Source organism: Mixophyes fleayi, chromosome 4 (assembly GCF_038048845.1).
Source record: "Mixophyes fleayi isolate aMixFle1 chromosome 4, aMixFle1.hap1, whole genome shotgun sequence".
Lineage (NCBI taxonomy): Eukaryota > Metazoa > Chordata > Amphibia > Anura > Limnodynastidae > Mixophyes > Mixophyes fleayi.
The window spans coordinates 117,860,242-117,872,869 of record NC_134405.1 but is presented as its reverse complement, the minus strand read 5'-3'; the positions used below and the strand labels follow the sequence as shown (position 1 = coordinate 117,872,869).

The window sequence follows — 12,628 nt, the reverse complement described above, 5'->3', positions numbered from 1 at the left end:
TCATTCATTTACACAAAATGATTTTGTTACATGCTGAAATAAAATTTTGTTTTCTCTTGTAGCAGTTTATTCATTTCACAAATGTAACAAACTATATTTTTTTTTACACATAGCATAAAGGTAAAAAAAAAAAAAACTATATATGCAGTGTTATCGTCATTTTAGATGTCAAAAGGGTTTTGTGGCTCCCAAGGTTTTTTTTTCTCTGGAAAACGGGTCCAAATGGCTCTTTGAGTGTTTAAGGTTGCCTACCCCTGGCCTTGTGTAATATTGTTAATTATCATGTTGCAATATGCTAGTCCTTTGTTATTACATTTTTATTATAACATTTGTTTAATAACGTGTCAACATAACCCATGGCACTCTCCATATGTCTACATCTCATATCTTTATTATGAGCATCAGATGTATTGTTAAAGCATGCCAAAAATATTGACAAGCTGGGTACAAAACTAACAGATAAAATGTATTTAAAAATCTTTTTCTACAACAAAACGATGGAGTATAATTTACTTTAATGATTGCAGGCTGTAATCAAGGGTAGGTTATAACTGAAATGGCACAACTTTGCATATATTACACAATCTCGCAAAAACATCTGTACTACTGTAGTGTAAAATACAATGTTGAAATGTTGGACATTTATTCATAATTAGATGCAATCATAGGACATGGTTGATAACCATCAGTAAATTTAGCGACAGCCAGCGAAAAAAAAAAGTTACATTTCCATAACTTAAAGGCAAGTGAAAATCAGACATCTTCCTTACATTACAATAATACACATAGGAGTGTGACATTTATGTTATGTGTTACATTTTATGTAGTCTAATTTACAATCCTTTAACAAGTCCCTTTTTGCTGCATATGTTGATTTTACTCTTAGTTCCAAGACAAATGTTGATATATTCTATTACATTACAATGCGTTAGTAAAAAACATGCTAATCACCATTACTTTTTATTACATTGTCAGTAAAAACTAATTTCCGGGGTTAGCAACTAAAGAATAGAAATCTGTCAAAGAAACTTATGTCGAATAAAAAATAGAATTTTGTTGTTTTATTCAAGTTAAGTCGTTGATTGGACTTTGAAATAGTCCTAATCAACATCTGATTGTTCCCAATGAAATGTTGATTGGGTTTGCTGGTCTCACTCCAAATCAAATATTAATTGAGTTTCCTGGTCACACACTGCATCTTTATTGTTATTATTATTATTATTATTATTATTATTATTATTATTATTATTACCATTTATTTATATAGCGCCACTAATTCCGCAGCACTGTACAGAAAACTCACTCACATCAGTCCCTGCCACATTGGGGCTTACAGTCTAAATTCCGTAATATACAGACACAGACAAACAGACAGACACAGACAGACACACAGAATAGGGTCAATTTTGTTAGCAGCCAATTATCCTACCAATATGTTTTTGGAGTGTGGGAGGAAACCGGAGCACCTGGAGGAAACCCACGTAAATACGGGGAGAACATACAATTCAGTGTAAAACAACCAAAGAGGGTGAGTGGCTAACAATTTGATCATGGAGGAGACATTCCTTTATATGTATAATAGTATACAAAAGTGTTAGGTATGTATATAAAAAATGCTGCAAGGTAAGAATGCTTTCAAATATAGAAGGGTTAATAGTTTATTGTTATCAATTAACAAAATGCAAAGTGAATAAACAGAAGAGAAAACTTAATCAAATCAATATTTGGCGTGACCACCCTTTCCCTTTTTACATCAGACTTTTTGTATGTTAATGTGCCATTCAGACCCTAAACGTCTGATAAAAGAGGGCAGTAACGTACATAGTAATGATGTCAAGTCATGTTTACAGTAACCAAGGAGAAAGTAAAAAAGAGGAATGGAATCAAGCTCTCTAGTTCAACACATACCAACTAGATCCCATTCTCCATTTGAGATGTACTCAGATATGTCTGCTTCTAGCATTTGTAGATCCAAAGACCATCCACCGTAAGTCCAAGATCCAAACTTCAGGTCACACTTTTGAATATCAAAAGGAAACCAACGTACGTCAATGTAGCATGAACTCTTGAATATTCCTAAAGACAAATAAAGCAATATTAGCTTCTACTTATGCACAATACATTAATGGCTAGAAATCTGTGACGTTTGGAGTTTAATTACCCACAATTCCCAAAACAACAAAGACCATTTTAAGAATCAGGCAAAAAGAGCATTTGCCTAGGTCCTCACAGGACAAAGTACTATATTAATCAATTCTAAATAAAGAGATTGATAAAGTGCTTCCATTTTATCTCCAAGATCCTAGGAAAATCCACATTTGGAAGAGTTGAATCTTCCCTAAAGGCTTAGACATAACATAATCAAATACAATATTTTGTTCCAAAAGACAGTTACTGTTTTTGTGAGCAGAATCCACAAAATCTGACACTGAATTGCAATCTACCACTCACTTGTAATACGGTATGAAAATGGTTGTGCTCTCAGCATGTTTTGTGACATGCTATGACAGCGACAAATGTAACATTCCCTTTCTTCTTGTTGAATTAACAAATTGGTTTTAACATAAATATTGAGTAATAAAAGGGAAGAGGGAAAATTTCAGATAGCAGCAACAAACACTGTTGTACTGTTAATGCTACTGCTTTGTATCCTGTACAAGCACTTGCAATCAGGGACTGGCTGGGCTGGGGTACCTCTGACCCTAGCCAGTTCTATAGTGGACTACCTTGGTCTGGGTCACTAGACTACCTGCATTGTTTTCCTTTAAAATGTTCCTAATAATTGGCTGCTAAGCCAAGGGTAGCCCCTAACCTTCTATGGGCTAAAATTTGCCAACCAGCCCTGCACTATTTTGGATTCCATACTATACCCTGTGTTTGTCTGCAGTGATATGTGCTACCCCATAAAGCATTTTTGTAATTAAAATGCTTAGAACAGAAGTGTGAATTCACATTAGTCAAAATCTCTTCCGCTTACAGTAATTATAATAGATGCTGATCAGTCTGTACAGTCATTGCCAAAAGTTTTGAGAAGGACACAAATATTATTTTCTCACAAAGTCTGCTGCGTCAGTTTTTATGATGGCAATTTGCATATACTCCAGAATGTCATGATGAATTGCAATTAATTTCAAAGTCCCTCTTTGCCATGACAATGAACTTTATCCCAAAAATAACATTTCCACTGCATTTCAGCCCTGAGACAAAAGGACCAACTGACATCGGGTCAGTGATTCTCTGGTTAACACAGGTGCGATTGTTGATGAGGACAAGGATGGAGATCACTCTGTTATGTTGATTGAGTTAGAATAACAGACTGGAAGCTTTAAAAGGAGGGTGGTGCTTGTAATCATTGTCATCTTCCTCTGTAAACCATAGTTACCTGCAAGGAAACAAGTGCAGTCATCATTGATTTGCACAAAAAGGGCTTCACAGGCAAGGATATTGCTGCTAATAAGATTGCACTTAAATCAACCATTTATTGCATCATCAAGAACTTCAAGGAGAGAGGTTCAACAGTTGTGAAGAAGGCTTCAGGACGCCCAAGAACGTCCAGCAAGTGCCAGGACCTTCTCCTAAAATTGATTTAGCTGCAGAATCAGGGCACCACCAGTGCAGAGCTTGCTCAGTAATGGCAGCAGGCAGGAATGAGTGCAGCTGCACGCACAGTGAGGCGATGAATTTTGGAGGATGGCCTGGTGTCATGAAGGCCAGAAAAGAAGCCTCTTCTCTCCAGGAAAAACATTAGGGACAGGCTGATATTCTGCAAAAGGTACAGAGACTGGACTGCTGAGGAATGGGGTAAAGTCATTTTCTCTGATGAACCCCCTTTCAGATTTGTTTGGGGCATCTAGAAAACCGTTTGTCCGGAGAAGGAAAGGTGAGTCTACCATCAGTCCTGTGTCATGCCAACAGTAAAGCATCCTGAGACCATTCATGTGTGGGGTTGCTTTTCAGCCAAGTGAGTGGGCTCACTCACAATTTTGCCTAAGAACACAGCCATGAATAAAGAATGGTACCAAAACATCTTCCAAGAGCAACTTTTCCCAACCATCCAAGAACAGTTTAGTGACGAACAATGCCTTTTCCAGCATGATGGAACACCTTGCCATAAGGCAAAAGTGATAACTAAGTGGCTCTGGGATCAAAATATCGAAATTTTGAGTCCACAGCCAGGAAACTCCCCAGACCTTAATCCCATTAAAAACTTGTGGTTAATCCTCAAAAGGCAGGTGGATAAACAAAAACCCACAAATTCTGACAAACTCCAAGCATTGATTAGGCAAAAATGGGCGGTCATCAGTCAGTATGTGGCCCAGAAGTTGATTGACAGCATGCCAGGGCGAATTGCATAAATTTGTAATTGTCAAAAAATGCCTTTGACACTTGCTTGTAATTTTACTTCAGTATACAATAGCAACATCTGACAAAAAGATCTAAAAACACCGAAGCAGCAAACTTTGTGAAAACCTAAATTTAGATTTTTGCACTTAATGCAACGTGAATATGTCCTGCAAATGTAATTGTGCATCTAGATTGTTATTTCTTCTTGTTCTGTACTTTCAGGATATTTTTTACTGAAACATATTAACAAACAAAACATGCAAAAATAGCACAGAAATGTTGCATTCATTAATTTCTTTGCTGCTTCATGGAGATATATTCAGTCTACATAGTAAATACAACCCTGATGGTACAATGTTTTCCTAGTATTACAAACAAATCTTATAACAGAGTCTAGAGTTCTATCAAGGCACATTTTATAATGTGTTACTATATTACCCAACTGCCTTGCTTTAGGTGGCTTCTGGATACTGGATGCACTGTTCCAACAGCCAGAACTTTTGCATCAACTGCCAGTAATGTTTGGAGATATATGTCCCATTTACAGTGGTGAGTACATGTCATGTACGCCTGCCACTGTTGTGCGCAGCATTGCAAGGGTGTTATCAAGGGAGGCTAGTTGGGGGCGGCCTAGTGCTTCAGAAGTGCTAGACACGGCCGTGGCAGAATCTTCAGGCCCATTTTGTGATGTTGCCATGCCTCCATCCTGACATGGTTCCAGTTGTATTGCCCCTTTCTTGCAGTGTCCAGTTTCCAAAAATTGGAATGTTGGGGAGCATTATAGTTGGTAACATATTACAATTATTCCCAGACACACTTAGCTGTCATACTGGTACATATTAGCATTCCACATTTGTAGGAGGAACTTGGGGAACTACAATGTCATTGATCATTGTTAACAAAAGTTTGGTATCTAAAAAATATATATGATATGCCAAAAATACAGGTCAAGTTTAAATATTAAGTCTAGAACCATCAGCAAACTGAGTATATAAATCAATATAACAAAATTCTAAATCTTAAATTTATAATAGATTAACTCACTTTTACATAGTAACAAACTAGTTAGTAGAATGCTACAACAAAATATTATCATTAGTGTAAAACAGAACCTGTCTGTCTTAATCCATATTACAGATTCTATTTGTGTTCATTTTAATTAAGAGTTTCATTTTTTTTCTAATAAAGTAACTGAATCTACAACCCAAAAACCCAACCCAAGGCAGTGGAGCATCCATGGGAGATTCATCTCCGCATTCTGTAAATCTTTCTATATACTGTATATAAAAGAAGAAGTTTGTTTGTTTCTTTGTTTGTTTGTTGGGGACATAATGACAACGCGATTAAGCAACAAATCTTTTTTTTCAAATAGCATTTTTGGCCTATTTACCTCATAACTTTATAAAATATAAAAGTTGCTACACATTACAAATCGGACCCACGTAACGCAGGTTGACCCTGCTCGACTACTTTGACTCTGGGAGCTTGTTCTGAGCCTGCGTTCGGACACCCCTGCACTGGTTGGGATGAAATTAACGCAAGGTTATCCAGTTGGATTCTGGCCAGGTTTTAGGGGGGGTTAGGGTCACGGTCAGATCTCTCATTTGTGTACACTGGGCAGAACTTTAACCCATGAAGCCTGTTCAGAGCCTTTCAATTCATGGATTTGGACGAAAACTTCACAGACTGGTAACATTGGATCCCAGAAGGCATACTAGGGAGCTGGAGTCCCGATCTGACCTCCCATTGGTGTACACTAGGCAGAACTTTGACCCAGGGAGTATGTTCTGAGTCTGCATTCGGACACTCCTGAAACAGTTGGGATAAAACCAGAGCAAGGTGGTCAAGTTGGATTGTGGCCAGGTTTAAAAAGGGTTAGGGTCTCAGTCGGATCTTCCGTTGGTGTACACGGAACAGAATTTTGACCGGGGGAGCCTGTTCTTGGTCTTCCACTGGATGGGTTTGGATGCCATTTAATATGAAAACCAAAACAACTCTGGACAGCCATCTCATAGGTGTGTTGGAAGAGCCACTAAGCTGCTGATTATTTTTAAAAGGTTGACAGCTACATTCAACTCATTAATAACTAAATAACTTGAAAATGGAAACCCGGACAAGGCCGAGTACTTCAGCTAGTCTCTATCTATATAAAAGAATAAGTTTGTTTGTTTGTCAAAGAATATCTTCCATAGCTCTCAAGGTAAAGCTGCCAAATGTTACATAGTTATTTAGCATCGAAAAAGTAACCTATTAGACCACATAGCGACAACCTAACAATGCGACAAATCAACAGAGTGGGAAATATTGAAAAGCCCCTCTTTTCTGACGTGGCAGAAAGGCAAAATTAGAATACAATAAGCAGAACACAATCAAAAGAAAAAAAAAATGATGACCCTGAGCTACAGACCCAAGTCCCATGACCTGAGTTAAAAGTCACTGAGAAAACAACCCCCAAAACCACTTATGGCACCAGTGGTATAGAAAGGGAAAGCTGGACAGGATAGGTTTCTGAGCTTGCATTCGGACACCCCTGCACCTATTGGTATGAAACCAATGCAAGGTGGTCCAGTTTGATCCTGGCCAGGGTATAGGGTTGCTATGGTCCTGGTCGGAACTCATATTGGTGTACGCTGGGGAGAACTGATCCTGGGAGCCTGTTCTGAGCCTGCATTCGGACACTCCTGCACTGATTGGGATGAAACCAACGTGAGGTGGTCCAGTTGGATCCTGGCCAGGTTTTAGGGGGGTTAGGGTCCTGGTTGGACCTCCAGGTGGTGCACGCTGTGCATAACTTTAACTCAGGGAGCCTGTTCTGGGCCTTTCACTAAGCCACCGTGCTTCCCACATATGTTTGCAAGTAACTGATGCATATAACTGACTGATGTGTATAAATGACTGATGTGTAAAACTGCCTGATGGGGCAGGGACTGATGTGAATGAGTTCTCTGTACACCGCTGCGGAATTAGTGGCGCTATATAAATTAATAAATGATGATGATAATGATGAATTTGTTTTGTTTGTCTGTCCAGTTATGCATTCGGACACCCCTGCACTGATTGGGATGAAACTAATTTGAGGTGGTCCAGTTGGATCCTGGCCAGGTTTAAGGGTTAGGTTCCCGGTTAAACCTCCTGTTGGTGTACGCTGGGCGGAACTTTGACCCGATTAGCCTGTTCTGGGCCTACCACTGGATAGATTTAGATGACATTTAATTTAAAAAGAACACTTGGCAGCCACCTCATGGGTGTGTTGGAAGAGTGGCTAAGCCGATAATTATTTTTAAAATTATTGATAGTTACAACCAACTCATTGATAACTTAATAACATTACGATTTAAACCCGGGCAAACATAATTTTTTGGTTGTAAACAATTGTTTGACTGCTGGAAGGAAACCCCCACAATATGACATAACAGCAACGCGACAAAGCAACACATTTTATTTTCTAAATAGCATTTTGGGTCACTTGACCAAATAATTTATAATATTTATAATATATAAAAACTGCTACACATTGCAAATCTGACCTGTGCATCACAGGGAACCCTGCTAGTTATTAATAAACTTTGGTCTACCCATAATAGATAAATATGTGAAGGCATGGGAGCAAGAACTAGGAGTATCTATGGAAACTGATGAATGGGCATTTATCAGAATAAAAATTAAAAACTCTGTATGTGTTCAAACTAAAGAAAACACCATTAAAATATTTTATAAATGGTACCTCATTGCCACCAGATTGTATGCAATAAATCCAAATAATCCAAAGATATCTGCAGGAGGGATTGTGGGAAAAGAGGCACCCTGTCTTCACATTTGGTGATTCTGCCAATGTATTCAAAAGCATTGGGACCGAATGCATCAATTTATACAAGACATAACATCCCCATTATTACTCATTCATATACCCTCCTATTCCAGATATCTCACAACAAAATCAATTCTGATAAAGCACATCTTGCATTTCATAAATCTTCTAATCTTCTGGAGAAATATCTAAGCACCATCTTTGAGTATGGTTATAAATAAGATATGGCAAACTTATCATATGAAATCTATAGCAAGCATTCTAATTATTAAACGGAAAAAAATTACAGACATTTGGTCCCACTGGCTAAATTACTATGAAATGACCTCTTAATATTTATCATAAGTTGAAAAATTTAACTTAGCAAAATTCAGACTCCATACCCTTATCCTTTCCTACTCTTTACACTTTACTAACATCCTTTCTCAAAATGTTCCTTTTTGTTCATAAAATTCAAATGTAAATCAACTTTTATTTATATATCAATATCTTGATATGTAGATCATTATCACAATGTTGCGTTTATTGCTTCTTTACTTAATTGTTTAATAAATTACAACAAAAACAATATTTTTAGATTGTTATTATATTATTAGGCTATTAAATGTAACCAGTATTTTTGTGTATGTATGTATCTATCTATCTATCTATCTATCTATCTATCTATACAATATATATATATATTTTTCTCTTTTTGTTTGCAATGTTAAAGTTAACCCATTTTGTGCAGCAGCTGGTAGGAATTTGCACCAGGAAAATATTGGGAGGTATGCATTTGTCTACCAATATCACTGATTAAGGTTAGGGAGACTTTTAAATATATTATTAATTTAAAAAGAATGATTACCCATTTAGGAAACTCTATAATGGTAAACTATATTTATTTACAGATACCTGGCTTGCATTTCAGTGCTTATCATGAAGTAGCAGACAATGCAATCTGTTAATTTTCCTGATTACATCCGGCATGGTAATGGATTCGATGGGCCTGTAGACCCTCATTTTAATGCAGATGACTTGCCTCTTAAATTCATTATAATGTGCTATATGTTATAGAGGTTTATAGATGAGATCCCCTATCTATAGTAGCATAGACGTAAGCACATATCTCAGCATACAACTTGCTTTGAACATGGCTGAATGCCCAAATACATCATTGTATACAGGTTGGATGCTGCTATAAATATAAGAGCCAAACCAACACTTTTTGGAGGAAACTAAGTTTATTGATACAGGTTTATAGAAAGCATCCATAAGGCAAACCATTTGAAATGAAATATGGGGAGGGTGATTTGGAATTCAAAAGAAAGCCTTTCTGTCCAAATGAGGCACAATGAGGGAATACTGTACATAGAAGTATTATTGCTATTGAGATCCCACATGTGCCAATTTTCCAAGTCTAGACCAATTGTTTTGCACAACAGTACATTTCCCACCGCAGGTGCCAGTTATTTTTAATGTAGGGACTGAAAATAAAAATAAATAATTTTTATTTATATATTTTCCCTTAGTAACTTCTACCAATGAACTATGTAACTAAATGTAATGTGTTACTAACTGAACTAAAATAATAGCAAATATATGAGCTTTATTACTAGCATGGCCTATGTAAGGACCTTAATAACATTTATAGACTAAATAATATTTGATTGTTTTTTACTGCTTTTTAGTTTTACAATTCTTTTTTCTTCTTTCATTTTTATTTTATTTGTGGTGTGTATTTTATTTAGTAAAGCATGCGTTAAAATGTAATGCTATAGGTACTATAGGAGTGGGATAGATGATCTAGTTTTTCCGTAACCCAAAAAGGATAATCTGCTGCGTTAAAAAATGTGGAGGCGTAGAGTAAAAGAGGTTTTTCCTTCTTAACTATAAGGTGTATATGTGTCTTTTTCCCGGTCTGCATTCTTAATTGCGCTACCACACTTTTACAGTACGGACCCTATATTAGAATGCTCACATCCCACCTCTCCTGGCACAGACTGGCATAAGTGGCAGGATCATGCAAGCATGGGTACATATATAGTGTGCCCACTTACTGGGCATGTGCAGAGCAATTTCACACAAGCTACATTACACAAACTGGCATAGTACTCACTCTGCATCGGCCCTTTAGTTTTCATCTTTCATCTTAAATTAACAATGAAAGTTCTTTAAAAGCAGGACAAATGGTTAACTGCTTGTGGTTTACAACCCTAAGTACTAAAAAATTAATGGTCAGTAGAATTGACTTGTGTAGTAATTGATGAAATGGCTATTGAAAAATAAAAAAATCAGGTAGTCATAGCTACATAATATGAAATAATGCAGCTAATACAGTACTATCTGTAAGAACCATTAGTTTACCTTTTTAACATGTTCTTATAAAAAGTGCCCTACCCATAGCAGGCAAATACAAGTTTCCCTTTAAGTGATAACATTTATAAAGACAAAATTGGGGCAAATTAAGTCCCAACCGGATCCACAAAAACAGTGTATTATATCTGTCCAAAAACACATACTTTACACCTAACATTGGCCACTATTGATGAAGCTTTGTCTACTTCTGTGTAAGCTCCGCTTCTTTGAGGTTCACATATCAGGACTGTCTGTTGAAAGCAGGAATGTTGGGAAGTATGGTTAAAATGTGATAGGCCTATACAGTATATTGTCTAACTATAGCTACCTCTAGTAGAGAGTACCTAAAGATGCATGAATATTCAGAAATTCTCGGGAGAAAACATCTGGTGATAAGCTAGGGTGGTGACAAAAACAGAGGTATGAAAACTTCTGAGTGTAAAAGATGACATTTTGAAAAAATAAAAATGTAGGCAACTCATAGTTGCCTACTCTCCCAGAATGTCCGGGAGACTCCCGACTATCTTGGAGTTCTCCCAGTCTCCCAGGAGAGCAGTGCAACTACCTACATCCTACCCACTTCCCTAGTGAAGTGGGTGGGGGCAGGGCTTAATGCAGGGCAGGGCATTAAGCCCCATCATCCTGGGGCTTAATGATGCAAATCGCACAACCATGGCTCCCGGGGACTCGGCAGCAAAATCTCCCCCAGAGGAGAGATCAGAAATGTTGGCAAGTATGTAGTACCTCAATAAGCAAATGAACAGAAATTATCTCAGGCAGTATACATGGGGCAGTCATGTTGTTTAAATTACATATTTTATAGACACACTTGCACCTTTAAAGTGTTTGTCTGCAGCTTTTTTTAAGGGGAAGTATAAATATTGTGCAATGCAAATGTTAAATATATTGAAATTTACAATGTATTTACACCTGGCTGACAGCAGGTAAAATTCATTGGATACATCGTTCAGGAAATAGGCTTCAGCCTATCGCATTACTCCACAAACACTGCTCAACGTGCACTTCACATGTCAGACTTTATCAGGGATATCTGGAGACACCTAACTATATACCTATATATCTTTAGGACTATTTATCTTTAGGACTATATCATCCCTCACCCATCCTGCAACACACACCTCTGTCCACATTGCCCCTTCATTACTTCACTCACCTCTTAACACTCATGAACTCTTTTACTATTTAAAAATTAATAAATTTAACAGCCTCACCCTGTCACCAAAAACTAAAAAGACACACACAATTATATTTCCTACCTTTCTTCCTCCCTGCTTCTATTAACTGTAATAGATAATATATCACCTAATCCAGGTCCCCCTCAATTCTCCCACATGCATATATCTGAACACTACAGAAATCCAGCAAACCTCAATTGCATCACCTGTCTCCCCTCTGCCAAAGTCCTTTAAATGTGCCCTTTGGAATGCACGCTCTGTTTGTAACAAACTTACCTCCATACACGATCTCTTCCTCTCAAACAACCTCAACCTTCTAGCAATAACAGAAACATGGCTCACGCAATCAGACACTGCCTCATCTGCAGCCCTTTCACATGGTGGTCTCCATTTCACCCACACCCCCAGAGCAGGAGGCAGACAAGGAGGGGGTTTGGACTAATTCTCTCCCCACAGAGCACGTTCACAGTTCTACCAAACGTCCCATCACTCACGTTCACATCTTTTGAAGTACATGCTGTTAGGATTTTTAACCCGTTCTCTATGCGTTTTGCTGTCATCTATCGCCCCTCTGGACCACACCAACAATTTCTTGAACACTTCTCTGCGTGGCTCCCTCACTTCTTATCCTCTGAAATCCACACCATCATCATGGGTGATTTCAACATCCCTATTTCTAATCCACGTTCCAATGCTGCTTCCAAACTACTCTCTCTAACCTCCACACCTCTCCCAGTGGATTGAATCCGCTACTCATCAGGATGGTCACTGTCTTGATCTTGTTTTCTCTAGACTATGTTCAGTTTCTGATTTCCTTAACACCCCTCTCAGATCATCACCTTATTAGCTACTCGCTTACCCCCAGTTCTTTACCCTCCCTAGTGTCAAACTTTTCCAAGCCTCCTCACAGCCGCCGGAATATCAACTCTATTGATCTACAACA

The 12,628-nt window shown here is 37.7% G+C and overlaps 1 protein-coding gene across 1 annotated transcript in view; it reads right to left on the bottom strand.

Annotated features, from left to right (window-relative positions):
* Positions 1–12,628, bottom strand: part of LOC142151950 (neuronal acetylcholine receptor subunit alpha-7) — a 184,533-nt gene that overhangs the window by 15,912 nt on the left and 155,993 nt on the right. Inside the window, exon 6 of the mRNA XM_075208081.1 lies at positions 1,909–2,076. Within this exon, the coding sequence (XP_075064182.1) occupies positions 1,909–2,076 (168 nt within the window). The remainder of the gene's footprint in view (positions 1–1,908; positions 2,077–12,628) is intronic.